This window comes from Cololabis saira, chromosome 10 (assembly GCF_033807715.1).
Source record: "Cololabis saira isolate AMF1-May2022 chromosome 10, fColSai1.1, whole genome shotgun sequence".
NCBI classification, from domain to species: Eukaryota; Metazoa; Chordata; class Actinopteri; order Beloniformes; family Belonidae; genus Cololabis; species Cololabis saira.
The window spans coordinates 11,690,698-11,710,492 of NC_084596.1; the positions used below are offsets into that span (position 1 = coordinate 11,690,698).

Here is a 19,795-nt window from a genome sequence, read left to right on the forward strand (position 1 = left end):
TTTAAAAACAAAAAAGTTTTTTTTATGGTAATCGATACCCCAACTTCTCTGAAGCATAAGCATACATCAGATGTGTTTTGTGTATTGCCTGATTGATATTAATAACTATCGTAAGACAATTATTAATAACTCTCTAATAACTGAACCAGCACTTCCTTTGTTGCACAACAGAGTCCTTTTATCTGCAGAAATACTCAGATTACTCTGCAGTAGTGAATCAGAGACTGAGGACCCAGAACTGGTGGACCGTTCTGTAGCCTGCTGTGGGGACAATCATCTCATCTCGAATGTGAACAAGACAAAGGAGATTGTGGATTTTAGGTGGATCAGGTCTCAAGCCGGGCATACACTGTGCGATTATCGGCTCGTTTTGAGACGATTTTCCAGTCGTGCGACTATTTTTTGTATCGGGCCGGATTTCGACCCAATCGTTGCTCGTGCCTCGTGCAGTGTACGTGGGGTAACGACGAGAGATTAACATCTCGCGACGAGCTCCCGATCACAAATCGTGTGCTCGCAAGAAAATCAAATGTGTTTGAAATCCTGGTCGTGCTACGACCCGATTTGACTCATCCTTTCGCAGAGAGCATGCGCAATCTCTGATGTCACGTCAAAAACTATTATTTGTAGTTTAAAGTGTTGCAAATTCACATTACAAATCATGTTTTAATAGCAGAAAAAAAAACGCATTTCCCACGTCTGCCCAACCATACGCATACGGCGTAGGGTACGCGCCGACCCGCACTGTACGGGGCGCGACGCCGCATACCCTACGCCGTAGGCTCTGCGTTGGTGTAACGCGGAACCATAAATCAGCCTTTAGTGTGTGCTCTGTGTGCTGTTCTGAACACTTCTCTTCTGTGTTGTGCTCATTTTGCTGAGACGCCGGGTCCCTCCGCCGAGACACAACTTTTGCGGTATGCGTTCATTGTGTCTAAAAATGATGCGCAGTGCCCACCCAATTAGAAACGGTACAGATATTTGGGGATTTTCTTTTATATATATAAAAAAATGTAATCATAAAAAAATAAAGGATCCCCATAACCTTTGATCGGGTGGGCAGGACGCACGTTTGGGTGGGCACAGCCCACCCCTGCCCCTAAACCAGCCTCGAGTTCCAGTACACAGAGGTCCGACGGGAGGATTATGATCGTATGATCGTGTGAGCAGACGGGTCGCATCAGAGCATCGGGTCGTACAGTGTGAGACCATAAATCGTGGGCTGTGAACTTTTGAACTCAGCGATCTAGTCGTGCAGTGTGAGATGGGGCTGAATCAGACGATTTAAAATATCGCACAGTGTATGCCCAGCTTAAGTTTAATAGGTTTTCCATCCGTTAGAAGAAGTGGAGGTGGTGGAGGAGTATAAATACCTTGGTGTTCTCCTGGCCAGCAAACTGGACTGGAAATGCAACACTGATGCTATTTACAAGGAAGGACAGAGCAGACTTTACCTCTCAAGGAGGAATAGGTCCTTCAGCATTTGCAGCAAGATGTTGAATATCTTCTATAAGTCTGTTGTGGAGAGTTCAGTCACATCTGCAGTCATCTGTTGGGGAGCAGCATCAGAACCAGAGACTTAAAGAAACTGAACAAACCGATGAAGAAGGCTGATTCTGTTCTGGAGCCTCTGGACATGATTGTTGGAAGGAGGATACTTTTTCAGATCTGCTGCAACACAGACCTCTACAGGAGATCCTTCCTGCCCATAGCAATAAAGCTACAATAAGTCTCTGAACAGACTTGAATCATGGAAACTACTACAACACTACATTTCCCTGTGGGTGTGAATAAAGTATTTTAAATTTGAATTGAGATTTACTCGCTTTTGGGTCACATAAAGTGTGTGTTTGTGAATCATTTCATGTCCACCTACGTTGGTGTGCGTGTCAGTGTAACATATTGCTTGAGTTGACAGAACCAGCTCATGTGACTCGTCACCTAAGTGTATCTACAGTCGTGTTCAAAAGTTTGCTCTCCCTCTCTCAGTTCAAAGGTTTTTACAAATCTGAACAATAAAAACCATGTGATTTACAACAAGGTGAATACGACCTCAGATAAACGTCACCAACAACTTTATTATGTTCACCAGGTAATAAACTGGCTGCTGTGTTGCACCGTTTCATTATTGACTCAACAAAAACAAGAGGCAATGGTTCATTTATTTATTTTCCAAAATGAAGGTAAAAATGTGAAAGCTTTTTTGAACTTCACGTGCGGTTCAGGTTTTTCTCTGACAAGAATGGTTTGGACCTACAGCCCAGCAGCAGCTTCTTTCGTCGGTAGGGGAAGGGCAAGTGCTTGACAGGTGTCAGGCGGTGCCACAGCCCTGCCCAGGTGACCGGTGTAGCCGAGCCCGCCGTCAGACTGCAGGTAGACTGTTTCCACCAGGTGAGACAGGAGCGCCCCCTGGAGGCCCACAACGCTCCACCTGTGGAGGAGTGAACGAACAGAGATGTGATGGCAGATTAATGTCTGTGTGACAGTCGATGAGTGTACAGCCATGATCACTCACACTGTTGATGCCCAAAACACAGTCTGTAAAAAACAATGGAAGAAGCATTAGGTCACGTGACCCATTATTATTTTTTATTTTGGATGGCAAAAGGACAATGTGTGAATTGAGCTCAAACGTACTCCGGGTGGAAACGTTTCATCATAGTCAGCACCATGCAGCTGTGAGGGAACTTTGGCAACAAGTCTGCACTTGTATCGCTCCACTTCTCCATCATTTTGATGCTCGACTTTGAACACCCATCTTGACCCTATGACCTCTTTATCTTTTGGTAGTTTCACCAGATCTCAGGTTTCATTTTCTAGCAGTGACTCAAATTCAGCTGCTTCTTGCCTTTGTTTTGCATTTGGACACTTTAATGCTTCTTTTAGTGTGCTTGGTTCTGTGACAGAACAAACATTAGCACAGTGATCAGCAGTCACCATAGCCCTCCGGATTCTCCTTCCTCTTTCAACAGTTTCATCGACAGTGACGTCATCATCAGTTGTTTCTTTCTTTTCTGTGATAGTAATCACCTCCTTCTCTAGACAGGAAACATCCACCTCTTGTTTCCAGTCATAGTCTGACCCATTAAAGATTAAATTCTTTCGAATCAAAATTCTTCTCTTCATCAAACATACGATAACCTTCTGCCTTGTTGGCATACCCCACAAACCTGAGCTTTACAGCTTTTATTGTCTAGTTTTAGTCTGTCAGCATCTGGGTCTTATGCATAAGCAACACAACCAAACACTCTCACGACTAGTCAGGTTTTTGCCAGACCATCGTTGGTAGAGTATCTCTTGCTTCAGGACAGATGTCAGCAACCTGTTCTGCATGTAGGCTGCTGTTGCTACAGCTTCAGACCACAACATCTTTGGTAGCTTAGTATGTGACAACATGATTCTAGCTGCTTCAATCAATGTCCTGTTTTTTTTATTTTTGCAACAACATTTTTCTGAGGTGTATGAGTATGTTGCTTTTCTGGTGCTGAAGGTTTTTTTGCACTTTCACACTGTGTATTTATACACAGTGTGAAAGTGGTTACTGTGAAAGTCCCACCATTTACAATTATGCTTTAAAAAACAAAGTCTTGACTGCATAAATTTAAGCCCTGGCACTGGTGTCCTGCAGTATGTTGATGGTTTGATGATTTGCAGTCCCACTCGTGGGGAATGTGAATCTGACACCACCGTCTTACTGAAACATCTTCATTCAAATGGCCATAAACCGAGTCTGTCTAAACTGCAGTTTGTGCAAGAAAAAAATCACCTTTCTGGATCATGTGATCAAAGCTTATGTCATTCCTGGGAATGTGTTCATATTGTGGAAATTTTGTATCGTCGTCCCGACGGGCGCCCGACCTGTGGCGACGTGCAGGACACACCGGGGAAACTAGCCCGACCGACGCGGCCCGACGTTCACCGACGGCCCGACGGCCGATTTTCGGCTTGGTGTGTCAGCGCCTTTATAGGAGTCCTTGGCCTGTTTGGAGGCTCTGCCCCCCTTCTGAAGGCCAAGTTGAGATCTCTGATCAGAGTCTGAACAGAGCTCTCAACTTGGCCTTCAGTACATTCTGGATCCCTAAAAATATTAACTTTCATATCCAGCAACAACAAAGTTTTTATTAACATACTTTACCTCAAAAAAACTTTTATTGAACTCTAAATGACAGTAAAATGATTAAATGTATAAAAGAAGTTATCGAGACAGGAGGAAAAGTGTTTAAACACGTGACTTCTCTCCTCTCTAAAAACCTCACTACATTCATGTAACCATCTTCCTGTAGGGGGCGGTGTGACGTCACTCCCCAGACTCCTGATCTTCACTGTTTCCAGGTCCTGAGGTTGCAGACGTGAACCAGGATAAAATGTTCAGGACAGAAAATTACATCCTGAGCAGAAACACTAAAAAAAGAAGTAAAACATAAATATGGTAAATGATGAAATGTGAAGTGTTATGAAGTGAAGCTCAGCAGTCTGCAGCTTGTGATAAACCAGCGTTTGCTGAACCCAGCAGTCACTTCCACTTTACCACAGGCTGATATGTTCCCCTGAACTGAACCCTGGAGAGTGGAGGTCACATGTTTCTGCTGGAGCTTCTCTTTCTCCACAGTCTGCAGTCAGAGTCTCTGGATCTCAAAGCTTCCAATCAGTTTTTCAATTTTTAAAACAACCTGATTCAGAAAAACATCCACGTATTAATATGATTATTATCATTTTAGCTGAAAACGTCTTCTAAACATCAGTGTAGACACCAGTGTGATCCTGGTCTGGGGAAGTTCTAGAAACCTGGGAACACAGGAGTGACGACCCGAGCTGACTTTACATCCCCAGAGGTCCAGATGAGCTTCTGTCTCCATCATGATTCATTTTATTGCTGCTTCTGTTCACCTGCACATTGAAACTCAAAGTTTACTTGACCCTTGCTCTCAGGCTTCACGGCCCATTAAAAGTCAAACATTTCCTACATCTAGTGTCACAACGTGCACTCAGTTGTTAACACGCTGACGGTAAAGTGAGCCATCTTGGGAGGTTTCCTGAGCCACGTTCCCAGACCTCCACCCTGCAGAGTGAAGCTGAACCGCTGCACCGCCCTCTGGTACCGTCCAGCAGCATCTTCCAAGCAGAACATGTTCCTGCAGCGGCTCCTGCACCCAAGACGGGTCCATTTAACTGAGATTCAACTGTTTACTGTTTTAATTCACTTATTTCATCTTTATTTAACAGGAAAAGAGGGTTGTGGAGATTTAAAGCCTCTTTTCTGAGTGAAGTCTAGCCAGAACAAGAGCAATAAAATCAGTAAATACACATTTAGATCCATAAATATGATCAGTTGTGAACATGAACTCTGTACTTTGGGATGTTTCAGGAGGAAAACTGCCTCAGTTTTACTTGAATATTAGATTCATGTTTTCTCCCTCAGATCTGAGTCAAATCCTGGAATGAAGACTGAAGAAAACACTTTTTTAGAGCATCAGAAGTTTTATTTCTTACTAAATATCCAGATTGTTAAACATGTTAAACATCCTCAACAGATTTAGACATCAACAACATCTGATCTGCAGGTCTAGTCTGGTCCTGCAGCTGCAGCTTTGACTACCGGCCCCAACACACTAGTTTACACCAACTAGAGGCTTTACTGAAGTGTTTGCTACGTTGCTGCTGGTCAGTAACATTTCTGAAATCATTTACTTTGTGCTCGACTCTACAAAATATTTTCATCTTTAGAAAAACAAGAACATTTGGTTTGCTAATGAATGAAGAAACGAGTGTGAATGCAGACATGATATCAGAGATGAAGAAGGTCTGGTGGGTCGTCTGTTGGAGTCCATAAAGTGGAAGAAAAGAGAAATACAACATAGAAACACATCCAAACTAATAGTTAACAACAATTACAACACAGGCTTATTTCTATGCTTTTATACTGAAATAGAAGATGTTAAAGGAGCTGTATGTAAGAGCAATAATAAAACGAATCATAAAATGACCCCGATAAGTCAACAGACATTTAAAAATCATGTTAATTTCAAATACTTATGTCACTGACAACAGCACTCAAGCCAGGATATTCCAGTTTAAAAAGAGGAGTTGCAGCCCTCAACTGATGTTTATGTTGTGATTTTTTGTTTTGGCCTGAAGCTCCACCCTCCACCTATCTCCCAATCACCAAGTCAGTATTGTTTCTGAAGCTCCACCCTCCACCTATCTCCCAATCACCAAGTCAGTATTGTTTCTGAAGCTCCACCCTCCACCTATCTCCCAATCACCAAGTCAGTATTGTTTCGGCATCCGGGTTGCCAGCTCGGCTCTAATTATCGCAGCCATGGCAGCCTACGTTCCTGCTGCATTCTGCAGCCTACCTGGCAACCTCTGGTCGGGGGGAGGAGGGGGAGGGAACATGCCGCTCAACAATATTTTGAAAGTGACTGCAGTACCAGTTTTGGCCATTTCTTACAGACGGCTCCTTTAATATTATTAATATTTCAGGTGAAACTACAAAAGAACAACTTCCACCTCCAAAAGAGGAAATAACAACAAAACATCAACTTATAAAACAAAAACTCCATCCATCAGAGTTTGAGACGTTTATCTCTGAGAAGAAAAAAAATCAAGAAAAACTGAGATAAAAACATGAAGAGTAAATAAGTCTATTTGAGTTTACAGAACTCAGCTGAGTCTCCAACAGTGTTACCAACCAAAACTCCAGCGTAGAGCGGCTGAGTGAAGATGGTCCGGACTTTGTGGAGGAGGGTCATGGTTTCAGAGACGCTGTAGAAGGACAGAACACCTGCTCTGTGATCCAGGTAAACTCCTATTCTGGAGGTCTGAGGACCTGAGATAAAGGTTTGGATGTTGTTATGACAAAATTCACAACTGTCTGAGTAACAACCTAGTGACCAAGATTTGTCATTATATCCAAATACACTTTCCAACAACCTTGATCTGCTGATATTCTTGTATGAAACTGCTACACAAACTACATCTGCTTTTTTCTCCACCTCCCAGTAATGACGTCCAGTCAGACTCTCTCTACTCAGGACCTGAGGAACATCACTGAATCTGTCTGGATGACGAGAATAAGACTGACGTTTGTTCATAAAAGTCACCTGTCTGTTCTCCTCTGACAGTAACAGCAGTGTGTGTACTGTGTTTGGATCCAGAGTGATTTCACATGAATATTTCAAGAATCCAGCTCTGCTCGTTGGTTCTGGTTCTGGTCGTGACAGTAAAACATCCACATCAGTGATGGCCAAGGAGATGTTTGTCCACGTGTCTCTCAGGATGTCCTGTAGTCGACCTCTGACCTCTGACACAGCTGCTGTCACATCCTGAAAGTACCTGAGAGGACGGATGCTGATGCTGGAGGAGTGTGTGGACTCACTGAGTGGTGACAGTGAGGGGTAGTTGTGGAGAAACTGGTTGTGATCCTCAGTGTCTCTTAGCTGCTTCATCTCAGCGTCTCTCCTCTTCAGGTCAGTGATCTCCTGCTGCAGCTTCTCCTCCAGCTCTCTGACTCTCCTCACTTCAGTTTCCTGCTGGGATCTGATCTGCTGCTTCACATCAGAGCTTCTTTTCTGGAGGAGAGAGATCAGCTCAGTGAAGATCTCCTCACTGTCCTCCACTGTTTTATCAGCAGACTGATTGACGGCCTCCACCTCCTGCTGAAGCAGCTTCACATCTTTCTCTCTGTCCTGGATCTCCTGCTGGATTTGTTGTCGACTCACCTCCATCTCTCTCTGCCTCTCAGTCCTTTCTGCTGCAGCTGTGACTGTGTCGTGGCCTTTATGTTCATCCAGAGAGCAGAGATAACAGATACACTTCTGATCAGTACGACAGAATATCTTCATCACCTCATCATGACGGGGGCAGATGTTGTCCTGCAGGTTCTTGGAGGGATCCACCAGCTTGTGTTTCTTTAATGGAGCCACATCATGATGAGGTTGAAGGTGTTTCTCGCAGTAAGAGGCCAGACAGAATAAACAGGACTTGATGGCTTTCAGTTTTCTTCCAGAGCAGAAATCACAGGCCACATCTTCAGGTCCAGCATAGCAGTGATCAGCAGGAGCAGCTTGGAGTCCAGTCTTCTTAATCTGCTCCAATAAAGCAGCAAACATGGTGTTTTTCACCAGCGCAGGCCTCTGTGTAAATGTCTCTCTACACTGAGGACAGCTGGGGAGTTTCTTCTCTCCTTCATCCCAGTAGGTTTTAATACAGTTCATACAGTAACTGTGTCCACAGGGAATAGTCACCGGATCCTTTAAAACCTCCAAACAGATCGAACAAGAAAAGGTTTCCTGGTCCAGCTGAGCTCCTTTCTGCGCCATTTCTCCTCTCGATAACTGAGACTGAGACAGCTTCACTTCCTCAAACATGAAACTAGTCTGAGCTCTGATCTACAAATCACGTGTCTGTGCAGAGTAGGAGGCTGTCAGCTCTCAGTGTTCAGCTCATGTTGTTCAGACCCGCCTTCAAGCTGCAGATCTGCAGGGGAGGGAACAAGGAAACACGTGGTCAGACTGAATCTGCTGGTTTGAGAGCAAGAAGAAGAGGGAGGTTCATCAGGATCAGATTCCAGGAAGAGAAGAAGAGAAAACTTTAAAAACTACTGTCAGAGTAATTTTTTTTATTTTTTATTTATTTATTTAGCACAATCAGTATCATATAAATAAACAACATGAACATCAACATTACTGGGATGTGCAAAGGGGAGGTATGAAACCCAAGAGGGCTTATATGAAAATCTCACCCAACATATTCAAATATCAAATTTGTTACAGTTTAAAAACAACATAGGAAAATAATTGAACAGTAATGAGAAATAAGTAGAAAAGTGTAGAGATTAAACAGTATATAAGAAAAAAAAAATAGGAATACGTACATAAATGAATAAAAATAAAAAACAAAAATAATGAATAAGCTCATAAGGAGAGAGAGAGAGAGAGAGGGGCGAGAGAGAGAGAGAGAGAGAGAGAGAGAGATTTTTTTTTGATTTTTACAAAAACACTTTATTTACATTTTTGTAAATTTACAGGCGTTTCACATTAGAATGATACGTGGAACGTTTAAAACAGATTAAAATAAATTAGTCCCTTAAAAACTGTGTAAATAGCAGCTCATTGTTTTTTACAGAACATAAAATATCCTCCCAACACCAACAATCTTTAAAATCATCCACGTTGCCAATGTTTTTGCAATACCTAAATTCTAAAACAAGCCTGGCTCTGACATTGGTTAAAAACACTTCTCTGGCCCCCTGCCCTTCTCTGTTCTCAACCCTGTTCTTCCTGCTCACATATATGGCCATCTTTGCTTCACCTGTTAAAAAGTTTAGGAGCTGCCACTTCTGTCTTTCTTTCCGCCTGTAGCCAGCTCCCATGATAAAAACTTCTTTACTAAAAGCCACGTTAAAAAGACTAAAAACCATGGTTAAAAGAGAGAAGAAACTAGTAAGTCTCAAACACTCTGTAAAAACATGGAAAACAGTCTCTTTAAGATCACAGTAAGAACATTTGCTTGAAACGGCAGGGTTAAGAACGGAGATAAAAGCATTAGAAGCAACAGCACCATGTAAAATCCTCCACTGGAGATCACCAGCTCGTTTTTTGAGGGGAGGTTTGTATAAGACCCTCCACTGTGCAGTCCTGTCCATTTTTTTCGTCCATATAGTGGAGGGTCTGTTGCTCAGTCCGACCTTGTGGATGCTTTTTACACAGTTCGCGTAAACAGTTTTTTTATCCGCTCTGTGCAGCGTCATCTTCTTCTCATTGGTTGTCTTTAGTAGGGGGCCGGTCAGCTCTCCCAGCCCCGGGCTCAGGATGATGTCAGGGAAGGGGTCTGCAGGGTCAGGTTTCTTTGTTTTGGCACAGTAGTCCACCAGGAGACGCCTCTCTTCTCCTGAAACCCTCTGGGCCCACAGCTCCAGGATCCTCCGGGCCACCCGACCGGACTGCAGCCCCAGCAAAGAGCCCAGGGCTCGGGCATCGCTCAGCCGGCCCCACTGCATCCACCAGCTGCCCCAGAGTGTGGGTGCCAGACTGGACCAGTGCCGCCGTCAGTCCTGGTGTCGTGTTGTTGCTGACGTCCAGTCTGGCTCCATGGATCAGTGGTTCTCTCAGCAACCAGTGCAGAGAGTCGGCTGTGGGACATCTGTTCTTAATAAAAAGAGCCCAAGACTTAAAAACACCTTGATAAAACGGAGGTAACCCATTTAATTTTAAAAATTTAGAATCAGTTAAAAACAGAACATCATCCAACCCCAGGTTATTGGCACGTCTAAGGATGCAGCTGGTCACGTCTCTCCACACCAGATCCGCCGGACCTGTGAGGTATCTCTGTACAAACTGGATTCTAAACGTGGCGGTCCGGCTGGCCAGGTGGACGAGGCCCTGTCCCCCCTCCTCCCTGGCTAAAAACAGCACCCCTTGTGGCACCCAGTGCAGACCCCCCCAGAAGAAATCCACCATCTTCCTCTGGATTTCAGTCAACAGGCCAGAGGGGGGGTCTATACAGTTTAATCTGTGCCACAACTGGGATGCCACAAGGTTGTTTAAAACCAACACTCTTCCTCTAAAAGGCATGTGAGGGAGTAGCCATTTCCATTTGGCCATTTTTCCTTCTATCTTTTCAGTGACGGTCTCCCAGTTTTTTTTTACATTGTTCTCGTCCCCCAAGAACACTCCCAGGTATTTTAAACCTCCTTTCTTCCATTCGAGGTTCTGGGGGAGAGCCGGGAGACCGCCACGCCACTCACCTACAGCGAGGGCTTCACTTTTCTTCCAGTTTACCCTCGCTGCAGAAGCCGTACTAAAATCCCTCACGATGTCGACTAAAAGGTCTGCGTCTCTCCGGCCTCCAATAAAAACAATGAGATCATCCGCATACGCTGATAAAATCATGTTCCCATTAAAACCCGGTAAAAACAAACCCTGTAGGCTAGAGCGTAATCTATGGAGGAGGGGTTCCAGGGAGAGTGCATAGAGCATCCCAGACAGAGCACAGCCCTGCCTGACACCTCTACACACCCTAAAAGGAGCACACAGACCGCCGTTCAGCTTCAACACACCCTCAGCATCACTGTACAGCACCTTGATCTTAGCTATGAAACCAGCGCTGAACCCAAACTTCTCCATTACTGTCCAGAGGAAGCTGTGTTCAACGCGGTCAAAAGCCTTCTCCTGATCCAGAGAAATCAGACCAGTATCTAAACCCAATGAACTGGAGACATCCAAAACATCCCGAATCAGGTGGACATTGTCCACCATGGACCTGCCGGGTACACAGTAGGTCTGGTCCCGGTGGATGACCTGCTCCATAGCCCTCCCCAGCCTGGAGGCCAGTACTTTGGACAGAATCTTGTAATCCACACAGAGCAACGACACGGGGCGCCAGTTCCGGATGTCCCGCAGGTCCCCCTTCTTTGGCAGCAGTGTGAGGACTGCTCTTCTGCAGGACACCGGCATGGAGCCAGAGGCCAGACACTCATTAAAAACAGCTAGGACATCCTCAGCGAGGATGTCCCAGTACGCCCTGTAGAACTCTGTGGTGAGTCCATCTATCCCTGGAGCCCGCCGTCCCTGCATTCCCTGCAGGGCGGCGGTTAGCTCTTTCATCTCCAGGGGGGCTTCCAGCTGTGAGTTGGTCCTGTCGGGGACCTGAGGCAGTCCGTTGCAGAACCCCTCTAGGAGAGCTCGCTCTTCCTTGTATTCACTTTGGTACAACTGGGAATAAAAACTCACAGCGTGGTGTCTTATCTGGCTTGGCTCCATGAGTTCCTGCCCCGCGTCAGATAGCAGTGTGTGGATTACCTTCTTCTGTCCGTTCCTTTTCTCCAGGCTGAAGAAAAAGCTAGAGGGAGCATCCATCTCCCTAATGTTCTGAAACCGGGACCTGACCAGTGCACCCTGTACTTTCCTGTCTAACAGGTCCGCTAACGCCATTTTTTTGACTTTGAGGTTTTCAATATAACCTCGATTTCCTGTGGACTCACTTAAGCGTTCTAGATCCACTATGTCGGTCTCCAGATCCCTCATAGATCTAGTGATGTCTCTTGTGACATTGAGGGTGTGTTGTTGACACAGGAGTCTGATTTGAGTCTTACCATGGTCCCACCACTGCCTAAGACTACTAAAATCACCCTTCCTCTGTCTAAAAACATCCCAGAAAAAAATAAAAGCCTCCCTAAAACTCTTATCAAGTGTTAAAACTGAATTAAAATGCCAATATGCACTTTTCGGTAAAAAATTCCTAATAAAAACATTACATAAAAGCAGCGAATGATCAGTAAAACCAACAGGTAAAATGTCACACCGTTTAAATACATTAAAATGATGTTTAAAACAATAAATACGGTCCAGCCTGGCTAAAGAGACCCTACCCTCTCTAAGGTGGGACCAGGTGTACTGCCTGCAGTCTGCATGCATCCTTCTCCATACGTCCGCCAGGCCGTGGGAGTGGACCAGCTGCTTTAAGACGCGCTGTGAGGCTGGATGAGGTTCTGTATGGTTGCGATCTATAGTCGCGTCTTCTGTACAGTTAAAATCCCCACCCAAGAATAAAAAATCCTCCGAAGCGCAGCTATCTAAAACACCAACAATGTGTTGTAAAAACTGCTTCCTCTCTGCACCGGTTGCTGGAGCATACACATTAATAAAAACAGCTTTAAAATGGCCGAACTGAGCTTTTAGCATCAACAACCTCCCCTCGACAAGCTGCTGGACCTCCAGTGAGTTAGGATTAAAAGCCCTGGAGAGGAGGAAGCCCACTCCTCCACTTAAAGGGGTGTTGTGGCTTAAAATGGCCTCCCCCTCCCACTCCCTCCTCCAGTCTGTCTCATTTTTAAAATCACTATGAGTTTCTTGTAAAAAAACTCTCTTTTTTTTGCTTCCCTTGCACCGTTAACATTTAAAACTCCCACTTTAAAAACATCCATGTTAAATGAGATGATAAAAACAAGTGTAAAAACTAATAAATTAATTAAAACACTTATCATTCTCATCATCATTTATTTGTTTTTTTGCTTTCAGCACCAGTTTTTTTAATCTAAGAATTTCCTGTGTCGTGAGTCCAGACTTATCTTTGATGGCCATATGAAGCCTGGCCGAAGAACAAAATAAGTTTAGATCAGGAAAACCATCTTCAATTTTCACATTATGTTGGTTTTTTGTTTGTTGAAGGAACATCTTTATTTTTCCTGCTGTGTATAATTTTCTCCTTTGACTGCTGCTGAGCGTCGCCACCTCACTGTCCGTGCTCCATTCCTCGCTGTCCTCATCACTGAGTGTTTTCTGTGATTCTGTTTTTCCCACTTTTGTCTTTGTCTCACTTGTATTTTTCGTTTTTCTTCTCCTCTTAGCTGCTGCCCTTAAATTCACTCCTTCTGCCACTCCCTCCATTTCTACTTCCTCCACTTGTTCTGCCCATGATCCTCTGTTTTCACCATTGTCCTGCTCAAAGTCTTCTCCTGCTTTTTCTGACTTCTCACTCTCCTGTCCTTCACCTGCCTGCTCCTCTTCCTCACCAGTCATCTCCACCTGTCCATTCTTTTTTTCTGTCTCCTTTAAATTTTTATCACACACACGCTCTCCATTTATCACCCTTTCCTCATCTCCCACCTCTTTTCCTCCTGTCTCATCCACACTCTGTCCTGCCTCCTCTACCTCTCCTCCTCCTGCCTCATCCACCTTTTTTTCTCCTGCCGTCTCCTTCTCCTCATGTCCACCACACTCACTCACATCATTCACACAAACACCCGGTGTATGAACAGAACTCACCCCGTCGGGGTCGGACACAGCAGCGGATCCCCGCGTCATCATCCGCGCAGCAACGATCGGCCGCTCGGACGCCGCAGCCGCCACCGGGGGGGCCGGTACTCCGGGGGGCGGCGCCCCGGGCGGGGGGGCCGGCGCCCCGGGGACCGGCGTCCCGGGCGGGGGGGGGGCACCCCCCCCCGGGGAGCCCGCTACCACGGGGGCCGCCCCCCAGGCAGCGGCTCCCCGCTGCTCCGGCCCCGGCCGAGCAGCGGGAGTCTCTCCCGGGCCAGGCGGAGTCGGATCACCTCTGTCAGGACAAGAACACACGGTGTGTCCCTCTTTGCCGCAGCCAAAGCACTTCATCACTGACGTGGTGGCAAAAATCACGTATTCATAATCATCTACTTTCACTTGGAAGCGAAGGTTTAACTCCTCGCTTCTGTTGTGAAGTATCATATAAAGCTGTCGACGGTGCGACACAACGTGTTTCATCAGAGGAGACTTACATCCAGACAGGATCTTCCTGACAGGTGAAACCACCTTGCCGTGTCTAGAAAGCTCTCTAATGATAAATTCGTCAGTGATGAACGGAGGGATGTTGCTCAGGACTACCTTGGTCGCAGGCTGTGACAGCGGGAGCACCTGCACCAAACTCCCAGACACCGTGATTCCCGTCCCGACGACTTGGTTCACCTTCTCCACCTGGTCCAGGAAGATGACCACCGCGCCGTTCATCCGAGCGGCCGATCTCACACTGCTGTGTCCGACTTTCTCCCCTACAGCCAACCCGATCTCCTCCACGCTGCAGGGGAACCCAGTGCTGATTTTAATCCCATGTTTCCGCGTCAGGGATTTAAAATCCGCGCCGGCCATGGCGTCAGCCACGCCGGCGGCGAGACGCCGGAAACAAGGGATCAAAAAAAAAGAAAAGAAAACCCCCAAACCCCTCAAAAGAAACTAAGTGTGAAACGGTGTGAAACTATACAAATAAACTATGTTAAATCAAAACCCATCACCATAAGAAAAAACGGAAAAAAAGTCACTCAAACACTCGCACCTCCACCTGCTCACAGCTCACACTCCCAGCATGCACCGAGAGAGAGAGAGAGAGAGAGAGAGAAAAAAAACACAACAATAATTATCTTAAGTTTGATGATACATGGTTTGACTGATGAGGTACTTTTTGAGAGCCTTTTTAAATGATGTTAAGTTAATAATTTTTTTCAGATAGTCAGGTAGTTGATTCCAGAGACGTGGACCTTGATAACGAATTGAAAATTGCCCAAGAGCAGTTCTAAAGAAGGCAGTGTGGAGGTTGGAAGAGTTTCGTGTCTGGTAGCTATGGACTTGGTTGTTGGACATAAATATGTGAGAGAAACTACAAGGTAAAATATTCATTCTATGCTGAAACACAAATAAACAAATCTGATACACATTGATATCATAGACATTCATGAAATTAAGTTCTTGAAATAGTGGACCTGAACTTGCATGTGGCTCAGAGTATGTAACCATTCTAACAAATCGTTTCTGTAAAGTAACAAGGTGTTTGAGGTTTGTTTTGTAAGTGCTTGCCCATACAAGATTGCAATAAGTTAGAAAAGGATATATTAAAGTATAATAAAGTGATATAAGGATTTTTCTGGGTAAAACATGTCTTATCCTGCTGATGACACCAATGTTCTTAGCAACTTTGTTACAGATGAATGATACATGTTTTTTCCAATTTAATTTTTCATCAATATAAATACCCAAATACTTGGCATATTGCACTCTAATAAGAGAATGATTGAATATGTAGACATCTTTATCATAAGGAATCTTTTTCTTATTTTTTGGTACGACTAACATGTATGAAGTTTTTTTAATATTTAGAGATAATTTATTTTTTTGGAACCAAAGATTAACTTTTGTAAGTTCAACATTTGTTTGAGTAATTAGGTCTTCATAACTTCGATTCGACATAAACATATTCGTATCATCAGCAAAATTGACAAAAAACATGCTTTTTGAAACCAGATATAAATCATTTACATAAATAATAAAATGCAAATGACCAAGAATGGATCCTTGCGGCAAACCACATGTTAATTTCCTATAGCTAGAATCAAAACCATTCCAAGAAACTAACTGTTTACGGTTGTTCAGATAGTCACAGAACCATTGAAGCTCTATTTCCCCAATACCATACATCTGCAATTTTTTAACCAGAAGACTATGATCAACGGTATCGAAGGCTTTGGACAGGTCTATAAAAACCCCAATAGTAAATTAATTATTATCCAATGCCGTTGAAAATCTATCAATTAGTTGAACCAGAGCCATCGCGGTGGAGTGTTTTTCTCTAAATCCATATTGATGAGAATAGAGGAGATTGGATTCATTTAAATACTCTGTTAGTCTATTGTACACAATTCTTTCAAGTACTTTGGCCAAACAAGGCAAAATGGATATTGGTCTATAATTTGAGTACTTACACTTTTCATCAGATTTGTGTACTGGGATGACTCTGGCCCATTTGAACTGGTCAGGACAACGACCTGTAGCAAGTGAGCAATTCAATATGTGACGAAGAGGTTTTGTAATGGCAGGCAAGCATTTCTTGAGAAGACTAGGCTTCAGTCCATCATGACCAGCTCCTTTAGGTTTGAGTTTGGTCACAATGTCCTCAAGCTCAGCTTGCCCAATCATCTTGAACCTGAAAGGTTTAGGAGGAGCCTGAATTTCAAAAAGTGTTATAGAACTTTTAACACTTCCATAGTAATGTTCCAGGTTTCCAGACTGTTTCTAGTAGCAGTTTCTCAACAACGATAACATGGATATCTTAAAGTGTCTAATGTGACTCAGATCTGTTCTTTTTAATAATATTTCAATAAAACAGTTGTTATGAATGAATGAATGAATGAATGGTTTATTTCGGACAGAACACATTGAAACATTTACATGTTCATGTCACAAACAAAACAAAAGGTACCGGTAAATAGAAATGTCCGAAAATGGAGTAGGCTGAAGCCAAGTGTATATCATTCACACAATATGGCATCCGGTGGATGATAATACACAAATAAGAAAAGAAATATATAAAAAGAAAACAAAGATAAACTGTCATTGCATTATATTATATAAAAATAGTAATACCAATAATGCAAAAAGGGGTATATAGTGGTGCTATTTTCATGTTAATCTATAATAGGCTATACCAACATAATTAACAGATTTCTTTATAACTGTTTATCGTTTTATATTTAAACATTTTTTTGAAAACATAAATTGAGGTACACATTCTTAAATCCTTATCACAGCAATTCCACAATTTCACACCTTTCACAGCAACACAGTTTTCTTTACTTTTGGTTCTTCCCCATGCCTTCTTAAACATACCTGTGTGCCTTAGTTCATATTTACTCTGGTGGATTTGGAACAGCTCTGAGAACATCTTGGGAGGAGATTATGATGTGCTTTATATATAATCATGAAGGTTTGAAGGTTAACTAGATCCCAGAATTTTAATGTATTTAAATTAATAAATAAAGCATTGGTTGGCGCCAGGTACTCTGCTCCCATAATTATACGTACTATTCTTTTTTGTAGTAAAAATATGGGCATGAGATTGGTTTTATAGGTGTTTCCCCACACTTCCACACAATATGTCATGTATGGGACTATAAGGGAACAATATAGCAGGTAATGTGATTTTTTATTTAAAAGTTCTTTGGATCTATAAACTATTGCGATTGTTTTGGACATTTTCCTTTTGACATGATTAATGTGGGATTTCCAGTTTAATTTATGGTCGATTAATACTCCAAGAAACTTATATTCAAAGACTCTTTGAATCTTCACACCATCAATCCTTAATGAGACTTCAGTTTTGATTTGTTGATTTCCAAATATCATAAATTTGGTTTTACTTAAATTTAAAGATAATTCGTTTACATCAAACCAGCTCTTCAGTGTGTTTAGTTCCCCTTCCATTGTTCTCAGAAGCTGCTCCACATTCTTTCCATGGCCAGTTGGTGAGGTTGTTAGTGAGGTGACTCTGCAAAGTTATCAATGTGTTAAATCTTTCTTGACTGAGACACAGAAGTTGAAGTTTCCTCTGATGCACTAATCAGTGTGTTGGAATAAAAAAGGGCTCCGTTCTTTATACAGGTCACATTTACAAGAAGTAGGAAGCATTCAGGTCTTGATACATGTGGACTACACAAATGTCCAGAGTCTGTGTAGCAGCAACGGACTCAGGCATAAGTGCTGGAGTGAAGGTGAGAGGACGGCTGGGGGACGTGTCCAGGATGAAGCTCTACTAAGGTAGAAGTAGAATCTGATTGTTTTGACTCGTTGTTTTGATTCTTTTTTTTTACTTCATGTATTGTGGGAGAGTAAAATGTTTATTTTTGTATTCCAGAAGCTGGACTATGGGTGGTCAGCCATATTTTTTTTATGGTTTTAACACTGTTTTTTACTATTTATCCTTTTAATAAGAGCCAACCCCCTAAAGGTGCAGCAGGAGGGATGGCTGACTTTTAATGATTGGAGCTGGAAGGTCCAGGTGAGCTTTTATTACATGGTGTGTTGTTTTTAGTCACAACTGTGACCAGCTTTTGTTCTTGTTTCATGCATGTACATCTCTCTTGCTGAGAACATGTTCAAATTAAAATTAATAAACCAGTTTTCCTCTCCGAGCAGACGCCTTGTAGTTTTTTCAGTTGGGATCTGAATCCTGAAAGAGTAAACCTGTTCTTACATGAATAAATCCACCTTGTTGATAATTATTACATAAACAACGGCAGGTAAAAACTCCCCTTTAAGAGGGAACAAACCTGGATCACGTTGTGCCACAAAGGGAGTGCTGGTTCAGTTATTAGAGCGTTATCAATAATCGTTTAACGAATGTTATTAATAATTAATAAAGAAGATGACTTATCAAAATGAATGAATCAAAACAGGGAACCACCTGACTTTATCAGGAAATCATAACTAAACAGCTAAATCAGTCTCAAAGTATCTGTTATTCCTTACCAGCTGTTTCCAGGGGTGGCGTTACAGAACAACAGTGAAGGAAGGAGTACGAGCACAGACCTTTGCACCCAGCAGCAGCTGTGACAAATATGTATAAAATAAATAAGCTGTTGTTTCTTTCTTCGTTATTATAACTCCCTGCTTTACCAGCCAGAATCAGCAGCATCGGTTTCTAATGAATTTCCACCGTGGACTGTTTCCTGCCTGGAGGAAACCCCTGACGAACGGCTGCAGGAGGAGGTGAAGCGCTGCTGGACATGATCTATTTACTCTGGTATTTAACAAGAATGAAGACAAAAAAGCAGAAAATAATGTGGGCAAGCCTAAGTTCCCCCATGTGTTAAGTCTCGGTAGGCGTTGGGCTCAAGTTCACGACACAGGATTGCAGAGATTTGGTTTAATGCCCAGGAGGGCCTTTATTGCTGTTTGTGGGGGAAAAGGGTTGAGGCCTGGCGGGCTGGATCCAAGGCAGGCTGGGGTGACAGCAGGGTGAAGGAGTGGAGTAGGTGGGTAAGGGGTCAAGCCAGACTGCAGCACAACGGTGAGGGTAAAAACAGGCCATTCTTAGGGAAGATCTGGCGATGAGTGGCTGGAAAACCGGGGTTTAAGTAGGCAGAGGGATCTGATGAGGAGTGGCTGCAGCTGTGCTGGACCTGGCTGGAAGCTCCTTCCCCAATCACCCACAACTCACATCACCTGCGGCGAAGAGCACGCTGTGCACGAGCTGTGGGGGTGGGGCAGGCTGGTTGTTGTGGAGGGTGAGTGTTAGGTGGAATGAGTGGAGGTGACACCGTAACAGGACCCCCCCTCGAGCGGGAGACTCCTGGCGACCTGCCGGGGGCGTCCGGGTGGGCCTGGTAGAACTCCCGGAGGAGAACGGGAGACATGATCTGGGCCCGGGGAATCCAGCTCCGCTCCTCCGGTCCATACCCCTCCCAGTCGACCAGGTACTGGAAACCCCGGCCACAGCGACGGGCCTTCAGAAGCCTCCTCACTGCCCACTGGGGGTGGCCATCCACCAACTGGGGAGG

At 43.9% G+C, this 19,795-nt stretch overlaps 1 protein-coding gene across 1 annotated transcript; it reads right to left on the reverse strand.

The window, feature by feature from the left end:
* Positions 1-6,644: 6,644 nt before the first annotated feature.
* On the reverse strand, positions 6,645-18,846 carry LOC133451853 (tripartite motif-containing protein 16-like). Its single transcript, XM_061730994.1, has 2 exons — positions 18,765-18,846; positions 6,645-8,478 (listed from the first exon to the last, which is right to left on the reverse strand). Exon 2 carries the CDS (start codon positions 8,367-8,369, stop codon positions 6,645-6,647), a length of 1,725 nt encoding a protein of 574 aa, XP_061586978.1. The 5' UTR covers positions 8,370-8,478; positions 18,765-18,846.
* Positions 18,847-19,795: the final 949 nt, after the last annotated feature.

What these genes read in the sequence shown, in the direction of transcription:
- LOC133451853 (XM_061730994.1), bottom strand. Translation starts at nt 8,369, where the DNA reads ATGTTTGAGGAAGTGAAGCTGTCTCAGTCTCAGTTATCGAGAGGAGAA.